Raw genomic sequence first — 20,427 nt, 5'->3', positions numbered from 1 at the left:
TTTATTTTTTTCTGCTTTAACTAAAAAACAAACAAACAAAAACAGGAAAAAAAAAAATCTACAAAGGAACAAAAAAAAAATTTAAACAGGCTTTCTTCTAAAACCCACATGCTTACTGGTTTAAAATCTGTGGTTTTGTCAGTAAGAAAGCCTTCGGTTCCAGCCTTTTGTTTTCACAAGCAATTCAGACACTTTAAAGTCTGGGCACTTTAATTGGGTCCCGCATGTAAAGGCACACCCCTTTCAGTTAAGGAGCATAACTATCATCAACTTTGACATAAAATTCACATTCTGGGACCCAGTAACTATCAGAGCGATGACCTTATTATGTTTAACAGCTCATGATTAGCTCAACATCACAAATGTGCCACATTTTTTTATTTAAAAGATGTCAACGTAAAAGGTTCTACATACAGATTGCTAGAAAACATTGATATCAAGTACACAGTCATAGTTGAGTGTTATAAATATAAATTATAAAATGAAATCGGTGACACTGGCATCAGATATAATTTATTTTTCACCAATCTCCCCATATTTACTTAAAAGCACTCCAAAGGGAGCAAAGTTCGACTTCAAACTCTGCAAACTCAGAGTCCCAAAACCTCTCTCTCTTGTGCAAACATCATTCAGTCCAGTGTTTATGTCTAAACAATGGTCACTGATTATTAACGATAGTTTCATTGATGTGAAACACTTGGCCATAGCAACCTCCAAAAAAAAAAAAACTTAAAAAAACACCCGCCATCCACTAGTGCTTGTATATTGGGTCCAGATCCAGTTTGGATTTTAGAGTCTACGGTCACCCTCTTGGGTGTGTGTGTTCCCTCGTTTAAGGCAAAGGGTTTAATAAGGCTCTATCGCACCCAGAAGCACCTTCACGAACATGACATAAATCAGGAGATGTGGATAACAGATGTAGTTATAATGCACAAGGTAACCTGTGAATCTCAGTACTATGTGGAGGTAGACTGTTGAGGCCTGGTCACATTTAAGGCACAGTCACATTAGTAAAATTTCACTGGCAAAAGTCTATGGTCAATAGAATTGTGATGCATGAAGCACCACTCGCAAAGAAGTCTTTCAAACCAATTGGCTTTCTGTTGGCCAATCTGGTGAATTCGGCTGAAAATCTTGGAATCCATTGTGAAATCTTTTGCCCTCGTGCAAAATTCCCGATCAAGTGGATTCCAATTCTGCACAAATTCACAGAACAATGGTCAATTTTACAACACGTTTTCCATTGTTCAGGGAATTTTGGCATTTGAAATCAATCCATTTCAATGATTGGAAGATTGTTCATAAGGGCAAAAGATTGGTTTCACAGTGGTCACAGGAATTTGCAGCATTGCCCAATAAAAAGCTGCTCGGTTTGAAAGTGACTTCTGTGTGAGCTGAGCTTCATACGTGGCTACGCTATTGACAACGGACCTTTTTGCCCTTTATGAATGTGACTGCGACCTTTAGGCTGTGCACACATATCTCAACATTGCAGAGGAAATGACCGGGATTGGTGGCGATGAGCATTTGGGATATGAAATATGGGGCTAAATTGTATCAAAATCAAATCAAAATAGAGCTTTAAAATAAAAAGAGCTACTTGGCCAATATTTACCAAGAACTATTAAATCATACAGTTCTCCAAACACATAGAGTTGCTGTGATGCATGCTGGGATTGTACAGTGGGTGTTTTTTGAGGTTCAATACAAGATGTTAATGACAGTGTTCTGTAATATCCACCACTACTGCCTTCTTCCAGCTGAACAGGAAGTAGCCGAGGCCGGCGCCCAACGCCACTGCTATGCACAGGTAACCGTTGTACGTCATGAACACCAGCATGAGGAAGTAACTGACCACCACTTGGATGATGTGAAGAAGCGTCTGGATGAAGTGTGGGAGACTCATCATTTTCTGGCTAGAGAAGAGAACAGAACCAGGTGTTGACCTTATTATGGGATTACAAATGTCAGGTCATCAGTGTGAAGAAACCCGAGAAAATGCATGTTTACCTCTTAGAGGTCATTCGTGTGGTAATGAATACATACAAGGGATGATTAAATCAGTGTAAACAGGCTAAAGGCTGATTTTTACTGACCTCGTCATTCAAGCAACGATGATAAAAGAAAAATACTTTTAAAAACAGTGTTTTCACTCAGAGATAGAGGCCTGCAAACCAGGGGTTTTCAAACAGTAGCGCAATGAGGTCCTCAGAAAACTCAATAGCACTGGCTAATAAACATGAAATTGCATTTGCGACACATTTATATTAACATTAATGTCAACTAGTGAAAAAGTGTGGTACTGCGCCCAAACAAAATCTTACTGAAAGCTTATTTTTTTAGATATCAACCGAAAATTTGAAACAACTTTTTCAGAATTTTGGCTTTGATTTTTTTTGCATTTTTAGAGTCCTCCAGGCTTTGAAAATATATATTTTATATAAAATATGAATAATTCCATTTTTAACATTGTACATTTTCATAAACTCAAAGTTCTATAACTTTTTTTCTGTTTAACTTTCTTAATTTATTTCACTTCTACAAAAATCTGCCAAATGTCTTCTTTAAAACAAGACAAATCTAATATCTATATTCCAAAGCATTCTTGAATTACAACCATTTAAGTTCGGAATGTGCATTATGCATATGTCTATAAAAAAAAAGGGGGGGCCGCTTAAAAGGTTAATGTCATCTGTTTACTTCCGCATGACAGCTATTGCGGGACTTCTTTTCATAATTTTATTGCGCATGCGGGTCAGTCCAGGACCATGATCTGATATTGGCCACATTTAAAACAACAATGTGAACAGCTATACCAAAAAATCAGAGCTAAGGAATAAATCATAATTGAGCACTGAGGCTCGCAGTGTGAAAGCAGGCTCTGATTAGATTACGCATTGAAAACATGAGCACTCATTTCACTGACCCGACTGTTTTATGCGTCTCCATGAGAACGGTGCCATCAGCTCCTGGGACAGGCATGGAGTTGTAGCGCACGTTCACCTGATTCCTTCTCAACAGGACCTCACGGCCGATCTTCAGACCCTCGTAGAGCATAGCCAGCAAGAACACACCGATGCAAGCCCCTACCATCTCTAAAGACGAGGATGAAGAAAGGTTAAAGTGGTCAGGAATTGAGAAATCTAATTGTCCTTGATCTTGACATACAAAGATCTTGACATTATACTATAACGTATAATATACTATAACTAGAGCCGTAAGTTACACAACTCCGAACTTCCGCATTAGTCCAAAAACAACTTTTATTGAAACCGAGCTCAGAAAATGACTCATATCGTAATTTGTCACCTTATTACGTCATAGTGCGATGAAAAACCGCCTCTGCGGAAGATGATCAACACCCCTTTAGCCCCGCCCCCCACCAATTCGCGCATGTCATGTCGTAGAACATATGAGACACAAACACAAGATCCAGCAACAAAATGATAGAGATGCCTCTGATTACAAGACGTTTTGAAGTGCCAAGTTGTGAAAAAAACGGGATTTATCAGATTTTTTATGAATTATCAGATAACAATTATATGTTAATTAAACATTACTTGCCACAACCAAGACTTATAAAGCATATGTAATACGCATAAATGTTTCACATTGTTGGGCAAATGTATTAACTTTGTAACAAGATATTTTTCCAAATCGTAAGTTTCCACACGTGTAATGGGATGTTGAAAATGATTTTAATATGCAAAACTGTTACCCAATCATATAAGTGGGCGTTTACGTCCAAGTCTTGAAGGCGAAACGCCCATCAAAATGGAGTGTTTGAAAGAGAGGGTTCAATACATGATAGAAAATAGCTTTTACTTCTAAATTAGGATGTTTTTGGTGTAAAATTCTTGATAACATTATAAGTTGTTTTATTATAAGGGGTTCATGACCCCTTTAACATATAAGAAACCTTACATTGTTTGTGTAACTTCCTGGTTACAAAATATTGTTTTGTTCTCATAATTAAAGCAGGGCTATGCAGGTTCGGGAATTTATTCGCTGTATTCTCGCTTTTTGCTCGCAGGTTTCTCTATAGAGCTCCCCCTACAGCTTCGGAATAGATATTTGACAACACTGTCGAAAAACTTGTTGTCGACTCTCAGATACCAGAGGCTAATAGATCAACGACATCAAAGCAGACGGGACATTCTTTAAAACGTCGTCTTCATTCGGATTCGAACAGCGTGTGGGAGCGCAATAATGACAGAATTTTAGCAAATTTTTTTTGCTGTAAAGCAATTCTTTACATTGTGAGACCTGATATCACGCGATACTTCCTGACGCCGCGTTCGGCGGCCCGCCGGCCCAAAGTTGCAAGTGTGTTTTTTTCTGCTCACATGCGATAGGGGGGTGCGAAACGACCACCATTCAACCCGAAAAAAGTACCGGTAATATGACCATTCCAATGACTCCGAAGCTGTTCGGTTAAGGTAAAAAACCTGCATAGTTCACCTTTAAGATGAATCAGCTTAATAAAACAAGTACAATCTAGTAAAACCTGTACAGCCAGTACACAGTACAGGGGATCTAATGACATTATTCACACTGGATTAAACATCCAGTGACAGGTTTTGTTTTTGTTTCAGTATCTAGTTTCAGGTCACCTCTACAGTGAAAGTATTGGAGGTCAGCAAGACACGGTACTGTTGATTTAAATTTTCAATTGGTGCATTAAGTCAATGCTCATTTGCATAAAAAGTTGCCACGAAAATGCTAATTTAACTGGATAACACTGTTATTGTTTTGTCACTGCAGATTGCTGCTAAAACAGCCCTGAAAAAGATAGTCCACACAAAAATAAAAATCTGTCATCATTTACTCACCCTTATGTTGATTTTGAGAAACAAAAATAGATATATTGAGGAATGTTGTGAACCAAACAACATTGAAGTCCACTGACTTCCATTGAATGGAAAAAAAAACAAAAAAAACAATGACACATTTCTTAAAATATATGTTATGTTCCACAGAAGTCACACAGGTTTGGAACAACATGAGGGTGAGTAAATTATGACAGAATTTGTTTATTTTATTTTTTTTTAAGTTTTTTTTCAAAAAGTTCATTTTTGTGAACTATTTCTTAAAAAGCTGCTCCTGTTAGTAGGGCCGTGTGATTTCTGTAATGCGAAACACAGAATCCAGTCCAAGAGACTAGTCTTAGATCGTGTCTGTGAATATTATTAATGCGCAGAAAGACTGCTATTTAAATATGAAGTCTTCTTGTTCTGCGTCTTTGAGTATGTGTAGTAGACAAAACTGCACACAAACATTATTTTTGAAGGAATACAACAATTTTTCATCCTCTTTACTTAACTTAACCAGTTAACTTTGTTTGCCAAAAAATTAAAGGAATCCTTCAAATTTCATTTGATTGCATTTTAAAAGGTTCAATAAATTGTTAAAGTTTTATGCATTTATTTGATTACCACTGTTTAATGATAATACATTTGTATTTTTAGTTAATCTTTACAACAGAAACACTGAATTTGGGGAAAATAAAATGGAATTTGGGGTGAAAAACGATAGGGCCAATTCATATGTATATTCATTCCGATTTATATTCACAAGTAGTTACCAATTCATATGTTAGTTTAATAACGGCCATTTCAAAATTTCACCAATTAAAAAAACAAACCAAAAAAAGAGCATCTTACCTCCTGGGGTGTTGATGACCAGCCCAGCGAATAGCAGCTCCACATTTTTGTAGCCAAAGTAGAAGGTCATTTGCTGAAAGTATAATGAATCAAAGAATCAGTTTTCAACCTATCTTTACACAGTGAATAAAGCAATTCTAATAACATGCAGAAGCAGTCTTACTTCCATTGAACAGCAGCTTCAAATGAGGACAACATGATCACATCTTTGTTTAAAGCTAAGGTGGATTTTTATCAAGTGAACTGATACTGACACTCAGGCTTAATGAATTGCAGGTAGTCTCACCATCATCATCATGTGCTGCCCGTTACCCGCGTCGGGCGTCATGTGGTCCCCATGCGAGTGTGTTTCAGGAGCCATGCTGTGGTCCTCATGAACGTGTTGATGTGACATACTTCTCTTACTGTACAGAGGTGCTGGGGAGAGATCAGAGTACAAACCATTCTTACAGATTCAAGTTATGTGTCTGACAGCTCTCAAGTATAATAAAATAAAACAGTTATGACATGAAATGACTATTCTGCTAAATGAAAACGCAAGGAGCAGAACATATATAGCTGAGTTAAGTGTTCCTGGATCATGAAAGTAGCTTTCCACTTTCCAGCTGGTACGTTTAGGGATATATGAAAGCTTGATACTATGAAATGAGTCGTAAGGATAATCTATAAGGATCCTGATCAACAGGTTCAAATAAACAGCCAAAAAATAAATAGCAGCTGAGGTAGTAAAAAGTATTTAGACATTTGTAAACATCATGTATATAATGTCACTGCATTATATCCAAAATATCAAACCAAACTGAATCTTCAATTTTCTGAGCCACTTTTGTAAAGACTTTTAATGAACTAGTGCATCAGTGAAATTTAGTGGATATATTAAAGGGATAGTTCACACAAAAATGAAAATTCGGTCACCATTTACTGTGTCGTTCAAACCCGCAAAACTTTCATTCATCTTTGAAACACAAAAGATTTGTTTAAAGAAACCTGAGATTTCGGTCCCTCCACTGAAAGTCCATTCCACTAAAACTTTTACGCTTCAAAAAGTTCAGAAAAACGTCATAAAAGTAATCCATACGAGTCGAGTGGTTTTCTGAGGAGGCGCAATCATTTAATACGAGGGACATAAATATGTCTTTATATTTAGGGTCAGAAATCTTCTTTTGTGTTTTCAAAAGATAAACAAAAGTTATATTTATTTATATATACAGCAAGATACTTTTCAGGGTCACTTATTGTATTAAGTGAAGCCCCTGGTTATTTTCAATTCCTGAAAAGTGATTAAATGCTGAGAAAGGAATAACAGATCCAAAAGACCTTCACTAATCGAATGTCCCAGCAACCCCAGGCTATTCACTTAGACAACGTCGTCCAGATAATCTAATACATGCCTCTATAAAACAATTACTTTTCCCATTTGAGCAGCAAACATGCTTTCCTAAAGGTTTGCGACAGCCTCAGGGATAAAACACACATCAGAGATGGCTGTACAAGACACACATCCGACTGATGAAGATGATTATCTACACTATCTGCACTAACCATTAGTCAGCGTGTCCGTGTTTGCCTAAACAGACACTTGGCTAGTCTTTTACAAGTCTGGAATGTCATTTTCCCTCAGATTCAGCTCAGATTCGGCGACCAAACCAGGTCAACTGAGGAGCATTGAAAGAGGGGGGAAAAAACAAGTCACAAAGTACACTCAAAAAAGAAACGTCTGCTTTAATCCGGTCTTCATAATCACAGAGCTGAGAGGCCAGACAATGTGCACTGTTGTCAAGAAGTAAAACACGTCATGTGACTGAACTTTTAGCTTGATACCGGCTTATACAGATGGTATTCAGATTTGTTTTAAAAAATTGATTTTTTGGTAGTACACGGTACTACTACAACCATAGTTTTTTGGACATGTGTATTGGTAGTACTATGTTTAATATTCTTTAAATTACTATGTGAATTAATAACATGGTATATTATATAGAACATAATTTAGCACCATGGTATTACCGTTTGAGATACCATGGATAGCTTGTAAACGCGACAAAATATTAACTAAATATTGCATTCATTTGTTTCTGCCATTACATTTTTTAGACTAATTTTGTTTTAATGATACAATGGTGAATTTTCAAAGATATAACTCACCCAAGCAAAATCTGTCACCTCTCTCAGTTGGCTTCCTTTGTTCCTTATGAAAGTATCTTTTTGTGTGGCAACCACAAAAATGTGCAAGTAATTCCAGTCAGTCCTTTCTTCTAACTTTCCTCTGACATACAGGTGCAGTGAGCGTGTAAAGTGCAGCCCGATAGTGATAGTGTTCAGGAACAGCAGTAGGAGTATAGTGTGTGCATGGTCACACTTGTCATGTGACCACTCATCTGCCTTTCATTTCCCTCTTCTGCCATTAATCCAATCACAAGGTTTTATCCACACCCACAAAGCCTGGTGCCTGAAAAAAACGTTTGTCTTAATCCACTCTTGCTCACTATATAGTGCCAGTAAAAAGTTTGCACAACCTACTCATTCTGTATTATGACTATCTTCCACATTTTTGAACAGCAATCATCAAAAACTATTTCAACACAAACAGAAAACTAAAAAAATATCGACAAAAAAAATAAAAAAAACAAAAAACTTTGCATCAATCTTTTTGAGTTATAACCACTTAGAATAAAATGACATTCGACCAACAAACTACATTGAGTTAGATTAACTTAATCATTTGTAAAATTTGATTAATCAAAAAAGTTACAGCCCTGGAACCAATTAATCTTATCACATCTTATCTTTTAGTTAAATGCCACAGATAAAATAGCGCATGTAACACATTTAGTATGTAACTTAAAAGTTACATAAATGCAACTTGTTTAGCAAGTAAATATGTAGAGTCAATATAGTGTGTTTACCTCCATTTTAGCACAATGAACTTCAACATAAAATAAACTCTTTTAAATGTCAAATTTCAACATTTATTTTGCTTATCCAGTCCTATGCAAAGCATGCTGGGACCTTAAATCCGCTGACACATTTCCAAAGCTATCAAGACAATTTAATTAAGTTACGACGACTTAAAAATAAATAAAAATAACGTAGAAATTTATGTTGAAATTACACACAATATTAGGTTAATGTAATGATCAACAGAACTCAAAAGATTTAATTAAATCAATAATTATTTTTTTTTACTTGCAACAATGCATTTATTTAAGTTGTGGTATGAGGATCCCTGAGTTACTTTTTAGAATGAAGTATGGGAATTATGTAGTGACCAAAAATGTCAAATCAAAACTATTGGATTTAATATTGAAGGTTAAACGGATCAAAATTACACTGAGCTGATGGAAACGCTGCTGATACAGTTTTGCACGCATAGACACATACCGGTAGATCTTTTATGTTAAACATAAATTCTAATGTTGATACTTTAAATTAGTAAAAACTAGTTTTGAAAAAAGAATTGTCAAGAAAAAGAGCTTAAACAATTAAAGGTGGTGTCACATGACATGTGTTCACATATATGTTACTGCTATCAGTTTCTTGGTATTGTTTACGCTTGCGTTTTATACGAAACTGCCTAACGAAATCTACATTCCAAAGATTGTATATCCTTTTGTATATCAATGTATTAAAAAAATGTGTGTGTGTGTGTGTTTGGGGTTGAGATACACCAGTTCAACATTTTCTTTTTTTTTTTTTTTAAGGATGACAATGACAAATGCATGCAAACTGAAGACAGACAGCAAATTTGGCTAAAGACAGCAAACTTATTGTGCACATTTTCTCTTGATAACTTAACAGCTGAATTTTTTTTAAAGAAAATTTGTCTAAAGTCACAATGCCAAAAAAAATGTTACTGGTCCTAATAGGTTTTGATTTCTTTGCGCAAAATATGGCCAGGATAAGTCCTCAACAGTCACAATGACAATTCAATGCAAACCTCTGCTTGAGTTATGGAAAGTACGTGACTGATTTAACTTTATTGATGTTCAAAGAACAGCTTTTTACAATGTTGAACTGTAAGGACTTCAATTAAAAGCTATGTGCTTGTCTTCAATAATATAAATAACAGACAAATTATGGGGGTTGGGGTTGTGAGAAAGAGTGTTAAAAATTAGTGTTAAATATTTTAATTTCAATGGTAATTAATTATACTAACTTGTTTATGCCTTACTCATGTAAAAAGTGATTATATCAATGCCCTTTTCAGCACTAAGTGCATGAATAAAGGAGGAGGATTTGGTCAATCATTACTGATCGTTGTGATGTTTAGACCCCATTACCATCTCATCAGGTCATAAAACAGGAAAGTACGCAAATGAATGAAGGGGGCAACATGAACTAGTGTTCAACGGCGTTAGTAGTATAATATACCAACTTCAGTGCAGAGGTAAAGATGAGGTACAAAGAGCAACTCAACAGCAGTTGGCACATATATTGCGTTTCAAAATTTCACAACAGCAAACAGGTCTAATGTTGAATGTTGGTTTTGTTTGGTTTACCAGAAGTTGTGACTTATACAGTTGATCAAACAAATCACATCAACTGCAAAAGAGACAACCCTGTAATGATAAACAGACTCGAAGTAGATTGAAAAGAACGACTATCGGGTCTATGCACCAGTTGTTGATTGGATTTAGGCAACGATTTCAGTCGCATTTCACAAAATACATCGTTCAACAGATCAAGCGTGAAAACGTTGTGTGGTGGACTACACTTCAGAGATTGTTTACAAGGTGAAACATTTGTATTATCATAAGCAGGGTCAAAAATAAATGAATGAAAATAAATAGGGCTGTGAATCAAAAGGACCGCTGCAATTCGCAGAAACAACTGGTATCTAGGGCTATATATATATATGCACGTGTGTGTATTTATATATACAAAATAATTATACACACACATTTATTATGTAAACACAAACTTTTATTTTGGATGCGATTAATCGTTTCACATCCCTACTGGTATCCAGGCAGAGAAATGTGGATTTGCAGTTACCGTTCTGTGTCAGATAAACTGGATTTTGGGGTAAACTTACACCCTAGGTTATATACAACTCGTCAATTAAATATTTACCATCTTATATTCTGAATAGCCTAACTGTAAAGTTTTTGTCAGCGTTTATTAAAAACATCCAGCTTAGCTTAGTGTACAACAAAGAGGGATGTTTGGATAATGTTAGACAAGCACAGTTTTTATTATCAGAGTGAGTTATTATCGTCTGCCTGGCGGTTACAGCTGACAGTTGTCCAGATAACTTTAAAAGTTTCTACAAAATATGTAACTGTTGCCAAAATTAAACCTAGGCTCTTTTTGTTGATCTACTCGAGTTAAACTTTCGTGTAAAAGCGTAATTAGAATGGAAACTCCACTTTTAAGATTGACCGTATTTTCGTTTTAGGTCAAAATGCCTTTTGAAAATAGAGCCTATTTTAGGACTATTATGATTTTTTGACATTTTCATTACAACTACTGTAATTGCTAAACTTATAGTAATGTTTAAAAAGGATATTACAGTATTTCATTTTAGCATTTTTTGTGTGAATTTGATTTAAGATTTAGATTTTTTTAAATGCATCAAGATATCAATAATGTTATTATATTTTTCAGATTACAGTAATGAGAAAGAAAGGGAAATACAATTTAAATGCAAAAAAAATCTTCTTTTAATTTTTTTGGGAAACATGACGTGGACATTTCCTTGTGAGATTTACCGAGGATTCAGACCTGACTAAATAGTAACAAAATGCATCACATCAGAGTGAAAACTGGTTTGAGCATTGACGCCAGAGATTAAAATAAAAATGAAACAAAACTTTGATGGCAAACATTCATTTGAGAATAACCAGCCTGTGAGTGAAACTAACACATTTCAGTTTTTATAAAAGCCCTAGTTTAAGAAACCAACATGGACACCACAATGATGAAATACTCAAACCATATTGCAATATGCCTACAGCCTATTCATTTGTAAACCAAACCATCATTTGAGCTTGAATTTTTAATAGGCCTAATAAGTATCATAATCACACAAGAGTTGAATCATTTATATATTTGTTTAAATGTCAAGCTCTAGGTGGTTTTGAAGCTTATAGCTTATATACTGTATCCAAATTATTACCAACTTTAGCCAGCTGACTATAAAGTGGCACAATAGGACTGTCTTTATCAGTGAAATGAGTCACTTTACACTGGGGGAATCAGCCTAGTGAGTTTGTGACACACAGACAGTCTAAAGAGAGACATTTTAGATGCTTTTATCTGAAAGAGTCACAGTCACACAGACAACCAGGTATAGTGTTGTGTTACCCTGACCTGCAAGTGCACTTACAGATCCAAATCAAAGTACTTTACACCCGTTTACACAAGAGTAATTCCGAAGAGAGGTAAAACCTAAGATATATTCTGCCCGATAGATAGATGGATGGATGGATGGATGGATGGATGGATGGATGGATGGATGGATGGATAGAAAGATAGATAATGCCATGTCAGCATCTAAGGCTATTTTCATGGCAAAATTTGTATTACAAAAATACAAATATCATAAATACAATAAAACCAAGAAGACAAACACAAGTCATATTATAATTTTCTTTTTAAATGAACACATGATCAAAAATAAAATAAAAATCGCCCAATAGATGTGTGGTATTACTAAAGCTTAAAAAGACATACTACTTCGTCTACACGCTAGAAAATGAAGAGGAAATATGGCATAGGACCTCATCCAACCAGGGTGCCGGGTTTCCACACCTGGTTTTCTGGTTCAGCAAAACAATCAACCTATAAATAAACACGTTGAATGATCCAGTGGCCTTCTTTCCCTTACTTTTGATACTAACTTCCTTCTCAAATGTTTCCAGGAACAAAAGCAAGTCATGCGAAAGTAAGTTGATTTTTCCCCCCCATTGTAGTCTAACATAGTTGTGCAGCTCAAGCCATTACTCAAGCCATTAATGTCATTCGAAGAGGACAGAATCAATATCTAACAATGATGTGAAAGGACCATTTTTCCTTTCAGTGAAAAGAAGAGAAGTTTAGAAGAATGTGCAAGCTGCTATTTGGATGTCAAGATTACATTTCGCTCTGTTCCTCACACAAAGCTATCAAAAAGCTACAAGAGATGTGCAATACTGCATGCATGTTATTAACTAGTACTTTTACGGTGCTTATATGGAATAAAGCCACGGAATATTGTTTTTTTAAAGATAATTGCAACTTTTTCATCTCACAATTCTGACTTCTCTCACTATTGCAAGATATAGCCTAAACTCGCACTTGCGAGTTAAAATGTCAAAATTCCCAGTTATACTGTCATAATTGTGTGATATAGACTATATCTTTCAATTCTGACTTTATAACTCGCAATTCTGACTTTTATAGTAACAGATCTATAAAATTATACATCTATAGATCTGATTATAGAACAGATTATAGTTTGCGGAGTAAATCACCATTTTAAAGTAACCTGACACTTCAAATAAAGACTGTATCAATTACATTGTTACTCCAGTAGGTGGCGACAAGTGACTGTTAAAATATGTATCTGTCATTGAATCATTCGGTCAAGCGATTTGTTAAAAAATGCTGATTCATTGAGTAATTAAACAAGTGAATTTGAATTATATATAAAAAAAAAATCATAGTAATTAAATTATTATTTTTTAAATAGACTGAAGCAAATAAAATTGTCACCTCTAATAAATTATATTATTTTGTTTAGTAGGCTAGTCTGTTCAGAATCGTGGGAGAATCATGATCTCTATTTTAAACAAAATAACATTGTGATTCTCAATTTATCCAGAATCGTGAAGCTCTAATTGTGTGTAAAAATTATTTCAGAAGTCTAATCCTCATCCAGTAAATCACAAACAACTGGAAAAAGTCATGGGGCTTTTGAATATTGTTGTGGACAACAGGGGGGCCTTGAAGTAAAAAAAGATTGAGAACCACTGGTTTACATGAACACCAGGAAACAGTTATTGCACGAAAGCTGCTTAAAGCACAAACAGCATTCATGTTTACATTGCATTGTGTTCGCAGTGGGCTCTTAACCCCTCTAACATTCAGCTCAGTAAACAGCTTTCCCCCCACCTTTTTATTACAGTATTTATCCGGCCTTTTTCACACACACTCTTGAAAAATTGTAAGAATGTTGTGTATGCATTTACATGACCATAAGCTGCATTTGGATGTACTGCTTTTTGCAAAAACCCTGAAACGGTGTTATTGTCATTATTATTAACTAAAAAAAAAAAAAAAATCAGTTTTCATAAACTAAACTAAGGCTAAAATAAAGTAAAATATAAATAAATGAAATAAGTTCTAAAATTAAATAAAGAACTGAACTAAATAATAACAATATTTTTTTAAAATAAAAAACATCCATCCAACTAAATTCAGAATGAAAACGAAATAATTACCAAAAAAAAAAGAAAAAAAATATATAATAAATGAAATAAACCCAATTCAAAATATTGATAAATATATTAGTCATTGTAATGAACAGGACATGCACATGCTGAGAAAGAAAGTCGTACGGATTAGAAAGAACATTATGGACAGCACATTGTGACTATTACATTTTTTGGGTGAGATATTCCTTTAATGTTTAGGTTTAAATAGTGTTCAAGGGCACTCTAAAAACTAGTGATCACAGATGATTATGCTTCAGGATAACGTTGGCAGTTTCATATCAGTTTATGACTCAAGTTTAAGAAAAGTGAAATTAGTGAGCATGATAAACCACGAATGACCTGCATGACCCGCAAACACAACTCTTTTGACAGTATAGTATAACCCAGTTGCCTTGATGCTTTATTGCCTGATGTAGATACTAGAAGAGCTGAATTATGTCTTCTCAGAGGTCACAGCAACAGAGATTACAGGCAAAACTACCGCACAGAGCTGAGAGTCACGTAAACCTCACCTTTACTATGCGACGAATCCGTCCACGGGTTCCTTTAGTCACTTTGATATTCACTGCAGATCATCAGTTCTGGGACAAGAGTAAATTAACTAATCTTTGCTTTCACGGTTTCTTCTGACGAGTGGAGGAGAGATTCCAGTGAAGTCAGCTACAAAAATGAATCATATACACAATAAAAGTCCCGTTTTCTCCGAGAGAACATTTTGTTTAGCATGTTCTTTACTAGTCGGTAAAAAAAATAAAAATAACAACACTGACACACAATTAATTTTGTTATTCTTCTTGGTATTTTTTAACGTTTTAAACAATTAGTATTATTTTAAAACACACAAAAAATATTCCGAGCTTGTTCTCAGTTGCTAGCTTGGATAAGAAACTTGAAAATAATAATTCAGAAAAAACTTTTCCATCCATATATTCCACAAGTGTGTATTGACAATTCTGTTGAAGAATGAAAAATAAAGACAATTTAAAAACCAAGTATTTTGAAAAGATTTCAACCGCATTCAATAGAAATGCATTCCGGGGACTTTTGTGGCATATTCACTACAGTACTGTGGCTTCCCGTACTTCCGTTGCCACATGGCAAATTTATGCAAGAGGTTTCATGATGTTGATGAAGATTTATGAGGATCTTTAAATATAAGTTTTCTAGGGTTTTTTGCTTTTTTTCGGGTGATTATGTACATATAGCATGTGCGTTTACTAATACTGAATAAGACATTTCATAACTTTAATGTGTCATGGAGTCAAAATAAATAAAACATCTGCTACAACAAATAAATTTGTGTAGATTATAACATATAGATTTGGAAACAGAATTTAGCTTTTTATTAAAGCTCTTTGAGCAAAGTGTGCCTGATCTTTCTCCATAAAGTAAATATTGTGTTGTGAAACCATCTAAAGTAGCTTATGAACACGTTTTTGTTTTATAAATTAAGACTTCACATGCAAAGTCCGTCTGACATTTTACTTTTGAGCATTTTTATGTTTTTATCAGTGACATGTTTTTTTTCTCAAGTAATTTCAATAAATAGTAACATTTTCATTGCCATCAAAGTGAAATGACAGAACCTAAGCATAGGAGCCTGATAGAAATTCTCATTTAAAAGAAAAATGTCAGACGAACCTGGGTGTTTTTGCAGCTGAAGTCTACAAATAGTAAATTGGTTCTTGAGAATTAAAGTGGCAAGTGACATTTGACAGTCAAAAGCATTTAACCATCACTCTAAGCCATATGGATTTATTAAAAACTTAAGTTAGATCCAGAGTAGATCGTAGTTAAGCAATATTCACTAACTGTGATCCATCCGCATCGTTCTAGAAAAACAAGTGGAACAAATTCACATGGAAAACATAGTGTGGATCCATTTGTACACAGATACATTTATTATTACATTTTCACAGCAGGTTCAAATAGAGGAATGCCACCGACATATACAGAACAAGAGCGCAGGGAGGAACTGTGGGGCTAATTTAACTACTATTACTACATTAAGATAATGGTATGAGACAATGAGCTTTGTCACAAAAGAGCCATTGAAAAAAAATTAAACTGTATACATCAATTAGATAAAACAATAACATCTGATTACTTATAAATTAAGAACATAGCATCAAGATACAGCACTCATACAAACATTTAAAGGTATCATTCACGAAGAAAGAAGCTCACTCTGATAAACCAGACAATACTACAGTTAACCAAGAGAGCAGAGACAAAGACTTGCATTGGATTATATCAAAGATATATATGCAAGCAAATGAAAAACAATGCAGGAATGTGTATGTAAAGTACAAGAACCTTGGTATATGCATCAATGAATATCTTTTTAAATCGCAGGAAATGTGTTGCAAAACAGATAAGAAGTGTTTCATTAAGCAGTGTAGTCCAGCGATGTTAATATTATGATTGTAACATGTGATATGTCCAGTAGCAGTCTTTGTCTCAGTGCTGTGTGGGCCTTTAGAGATTGTAACGGATGTGGTGGTTGGTTTATCCAGCGACGCGGTAATTGGCGTGGATCTCTGGCTTAATGTCGCACACCATCTTCAGCAGGTTGCCAACCACGGCCTCCTTGTTCTGCTGAAAACTGCCCTGGATGTGTTTCATCTTATCAATGGTCTCCTTATCCACCTCTACAGCAGAGTTTCCATGGGACCCTAGTGCCTGCAGGACCATGCGATGGGACATTAACTTGATGCAACAGTTGTATTCAGAACTGATACTAATGCACAAGTGTGTTTCTTCCAATTACGGTATGGTGGTATTTGGATCTGTTAGGGTTTGTCAAGAAGACGTGTGACCCCTAGGGGTCCGTGATGGAACTGCAGAGGATTTGTTAGATTTTCGTAACCGCTTAATGTACTTATTTATTGAACAGTTGTAAAAGCAATAACTTAAGGTGTGCATCACACTTTACCCGGTGTAAGGTGACCAAGTAAAACACATATTAGCTTGTTGCTTTATTTTACTTATCTTACTTATATAGAAAAGTGAGTATTGTATTTATTTAAAGGTTATAATATTAATTAAAATTTCAGGGGGCATTTCAGTTAATTACATTTAGAAGATAGGCTGGTAACTTCTGGGATCCATGATGCAATTTAAAAATTAACATTTTAAAATAGAAGCTCTTTAAAATGAATAAAACTTTCACATTTTCTCCTATAAACCTAATAAAGCGCAAAAGTATCTGCCCACAACGTTTTTTTTCCTGTTCAGTTTTCCCATAGGGATTTTTTATTTTGTGAAAGAGTTATAAACCATGAACCAGCTACAAGATGAATCACAACATTACAAACTTGTATTTAAAGCAAAAAAATAATTATATACATGTATAAATAATATATATATATGAAAATCTAACAAAAAGAGAAAGGTACAGGACTGTGTAGTAAACGGTTTTAATGAGGGAAATAACTACAATCCCATGAAGCATTGCAAATGACATAATAGAATAAAACATGTCATTAATTTAAACATGTTGATTGAGTATGTAGAAACAAAATATTTTTATGATTATTGCAAAAAATGCAATTTATATATATATATATATATATATATATAGTGTGTGTGTGTGTGTGTGTGTGTGTGTGTGTGTGTGTTCTCATAGCTACTAGGTCTGTCTTTAAAGGTTTAAAAGTTATCATAAAAAAAAAAAATCCCTTGTGGAAAAAACGAGAGGGATTTTACTCCCGGAACCCAACTATTGGACTATATGGACGTTAGTAAAACGGTGCAAGATTTGATATTATAACAGCAAGACATTATAACTGCCAATAACCAGACATTCGAAGCATTCCTCAAAGCACAGTACTGAAATATATATTGACAAGATTTCACCCAGGTAAATAGAGAAATACTGATATGAATACAGATGGATCCTTGAATCAAAAAATGTATAATACTCACCGCAGCCTCCTTTGTCTTAAACTCTTTCTCCCTTTGCAGACGGTACTGCTCAATCTCGGCCTGCGCCTCCTCTTTGGCCTGCTTCAGACGCCGATTCTTCCCTATTGAAAAAACACATAATAATACATTAATATCAGTCCCATAACTGTATAGACTAAACAGAGAGGAAAAAATATATAATGCAGTCAAATATTGCTCTAACAGGGAAATTCCTCTCTTGGGAAATGAGAGCCACCAGCAGAAAATCTATATAAAAACAGGAACTGAGTGGACGTCCAGTGAGTCAATGTCACTCTCCAGTAAAAATATTTAGTACACTTACAGTCATGATTTCCTTCACTATAATAAAGAATAATCCTGAAACCTGATATATCCAACAAGATTAACAACACACATGTGGAAAATTCCTCAACAGAGTGACGAGCTCAAATCTGATTTCAAAGGATAAAATGTGGTGATGCCGTATTTACTTTGTGTTTAAAACCTTTACAAACATCCTCAGTGTAGCTGAAATGAGCCATAATGAATAATTAAGTTAAATGTCAACAATTGGTGTAAAATCCATAGAGGCTTTTCTACCGAGCAGTCTGTGTCACACGACAGAGAATTAACGTTAGCAGTTGAAAAAAACGGTGAACATTTCCATGTCGACAATGGAAATAATATGATATAATAAGAGATATGCCATTTTATTTTCAATCCAGCCAATTCGTTCATTTACCCCGTTGTTTTTTCTATACATAGACTAATGATTTGCTGGGCAGTTAAGTTAGCATGTTAGCTAAGCGCCAGTCTGTAGCGTTGACAAGCAAAACGACCACTTACTTTTACGGGCTTCGGCGACCTTTTCTGCGGCTCGTTTCTCAGCCTGCAGCAGCTGCTGGATACCCTGAGACTGGCTCGCCATACTTCAGTAAGGGGAATATTTGAAACACTGCGGATGGAGATGTTATGATGTCCGTATCTCCTGCAGTGGAAGGTCGACTGAACGTCAGCTGACAAGCGTCACACTGGACCGCTGATGACAATCACGTGACTGCACGAGACTAGTAGAGTGTCATAATTTCACGCTACCGTTAGGGGGCACAGGATGTCCACAGGATTTTTGATAAAACATTGCACTCACTGTTTTTAAATAGCCTAAATTAAAACATTTTTTATTTTTTTATTTTCGCAACAAGGATGTGAGTTTACATGCTTGGCTAATTAAACAACGGTTGTAGGTCTTAAATAGTAACTTGTTATTAACTTAAAGACCCCCTGTGGTGAAAATCAAGTTTTTAATGTTGTTTATATGTCTATATGTGGTGTTTTTTAATATACCTTCAAGATATTGCGGAGTATTTTCTCTTTAAAACAGCAGTGAACTAAAGACAGTATAATAAATGCGGTTTGAAATCGTTGGTGTTTCTTACATCACAAACCTTGTTACCAACCTGCCTGCCAGCGGGCTTTAGCAAATCATTAATTATTCTCTGAATCAGTGGAGTCTCAAAAGAAGCCAGGTTATCCAGGTAGGTATATTTTTCTGGTGATATTACATTTAGCAATATAGCAGGTGAATTATGTAGCTATATGAATGTATATTACGATATTATGATAAAGTTGTTCAAAGCGTTTGTAAAGGTGCTGATTTTTAGAAGGCAGCTGTCTGACTATGAGATGGCAAACAGGAACATGGTTTGTACATTATTAGCTGTATGATACTGTCAAGCAAAAGGCTATTCATATTATTTACAGATTGTTTGACGTTGTAATGAGCGATACCATTGTGCAGCAAGTAATCTCTGACTTTTATAGTATTTTTTCTTTCTTTCTACAAAGTCAATGGGGTCCATCAACTGGTTACTGACATTATTCAAAATATCTTCCTTTGTGTTCAGCAGAAGGAAGAAATGTATAGGCTACTGGTTTGAAACAACTTGAGGGTGAGTAAATGATGACAGAATTTAAATTTAAGTGAACTATTCCTTTAAATTTAAGTACTTAAAAAAACTCAAGCTAAATAAATTAAAACATAATAAATAAATAAAACTATATAGAGATATTTAAGAAAAAATTACAAAACACACAACACATTTACTAAAACTTTAACACAAATTTAAATTAAAAATGCCATGTGTTACTTCTTTCTTGTCTGGATTTGCATGCTTGATTTAGTTTCCTGTTTCTGATTTGTAGTCCTTGGAAGTTCTTTTAGTTAGTTCCCCTTCAGTGCTCCCAAAGACACTCACCTGTGTCTTGTTAGCTCTGTAAGCCCCACTATTTGCTATGTTAGTTTGTTTTCTGTATTATTGTATTCTTGACCTTCATGTTCCCTGGGGCTCGTTCCATGATTGTTGTTGAACAAACTCAGGGTTATGTGAGTGATTAGTTTTGAATTTGACAAAACCAAACCAATCCAATCAAGTTTTGTTGGT

The 20,427-nt window shown here is 34.9% G+C and overlaps 2 protein-coding genes across 4 annotated transcripts; both read right to left on the bottom strand.

The window, feature by feature from the left end:
- Window positions 1–3: 3 nt before the first annotated feature.
- slc31a1 (solute carrier family 31 member 1) lies at window positions 4–15,158 on the bottom strand. Of its 2 annotated transcripts, none has more exons than XM_079606925.1 (5): window positions 14,593–15,158; window positions 5,950–6,080; window positions 5,664–5,736; window positions 2,927–3,095; window positions 4–1,916 (listed from the first exon to the last, which is right to left on the bottom strand). In XM_079606925.1, the coding sequence occupies exons 2-5, from the start codon at window positions 6,055–6,057 to the stop codon at window positions 1,715–1,717; spliced, it is 552 nt and encodes a 183-aa protein (XP_079463051.1). In that variant the 5' UTR covers window positions 6,058–6,080; window positions 14,593–15,158; the 3' UTR covers window positions 4–1,714. The 2 variants fall into 2 exon arrangements, with proteins under 2 accessions (XP_079463051.1, XP_079463052.1); XM_079606926.1 differs by lacking the exon at window positions 14,593–15,158 and adding an exon at window positions 7,809–8,112.
- Window positions 15,159–15,952: 794 nt separating this feature from the next.
- atp6v1g1 (ATPase H+ transporting V1 subunit G1) lies at window positions 15,953–20,427 on the bottom strand. 2 transcript variants are annotated; one of them, XM_079608766.1, is made up of 4 exons: window positions 20,242–20,427; window positions 18,833–19,053; window positions 18,008–18,108; window positions 15,953–16,762 (listed from the first exon to the last, which is right to left on the bottom strand). In XM_079608766.1, exons 2-4 carry the CDS (start codon window positions 18,912–18,914, stop codon window positions 16,589–16,591), a joined length of 357 nt encoding a protein of 118 aa, XP_079464892.1. In that variant the 5' UTR covers window positions 18,915–19,053; window positions 20,242–20,427; the 3' UTR covers window positions 15,953–16,588. The 2 variants fall into 2 exon arrangements, with proteins under 2 accessions (XP_079464892.1, XP_079464891.1); XM_079608765.1 differs by lacking the exon at window positions 20,242–20,427 and having other exon boundaries at window positions 18,833–19,489.

Source organism: Phoxinus phoxinus (genome assembly GCF_949152265.1).
Source record: "Phoxinus phoxinus genome assembly, chromosome: 3".
Classification (NCBI taxonomy): Eukaryota; Metazoa; Chordata; class Actinopteri; order Cypriniformes; family Leuciscidae; genus Phoxinus; species Phoxinus phoxinus.
Note: the sequence above shows the minus strand (reverse complement) of the source record. Positions and strands in the feature narration are given on the sequence as shown.

What these genes read in the sequence shown, in the direction of transcription:
- atp6v1g1 (XM_079608766.1), bottom strand. Translation starts at nt 18,914, where the DNA reads ATGGCGAGCCAGTCTCAGGGTATCCAGCAGCTGCTGCAGGCTGAGAAA. An exon ending in GGTCGCCGAAGCCCGTAAAA is followed by an intron (nt 18,109 to 18,832) that starts GTAAGTGGTCGT and finishes TTTTTTCAATAG; the next exon opens with GGAAGAATCGGCGTCTGAAG. An exon ending in TTAAGACAAAGGAGGCTGCG is followed by an intron (nt 16,763 to 18,007) that starts GTGAGTATTATA and finishes ATGGTCCTGCAG; the next exon opens with GCACTAGGGTCCCATGGAAA.
- slc31a1 (XM_079606925.1), bottom strand. Translation starts at nt 6,057, where the DNA reads ATGTCACATCAACACGTTCATGAGGACCACAGCATGGCTCCTGAAACA. An exon ending in GGCAGCACATGATGATGATG is followed by an intron (nt 5,737 to 5,949) that starts GTGAGACTACCT and finishes TTATACTTTCAG; the next exon opens with CAAATGACCTTCTACTTTGG. An exon ending in GGTCATCAACACCCCAGGAG is followed by an intron (nt 3,096 to 5,663) that starts GTAAGATGCTCT and finishes CCTCGTCTTTAG; the next exon opens with AGATGGTAGGGGCTTGCATC.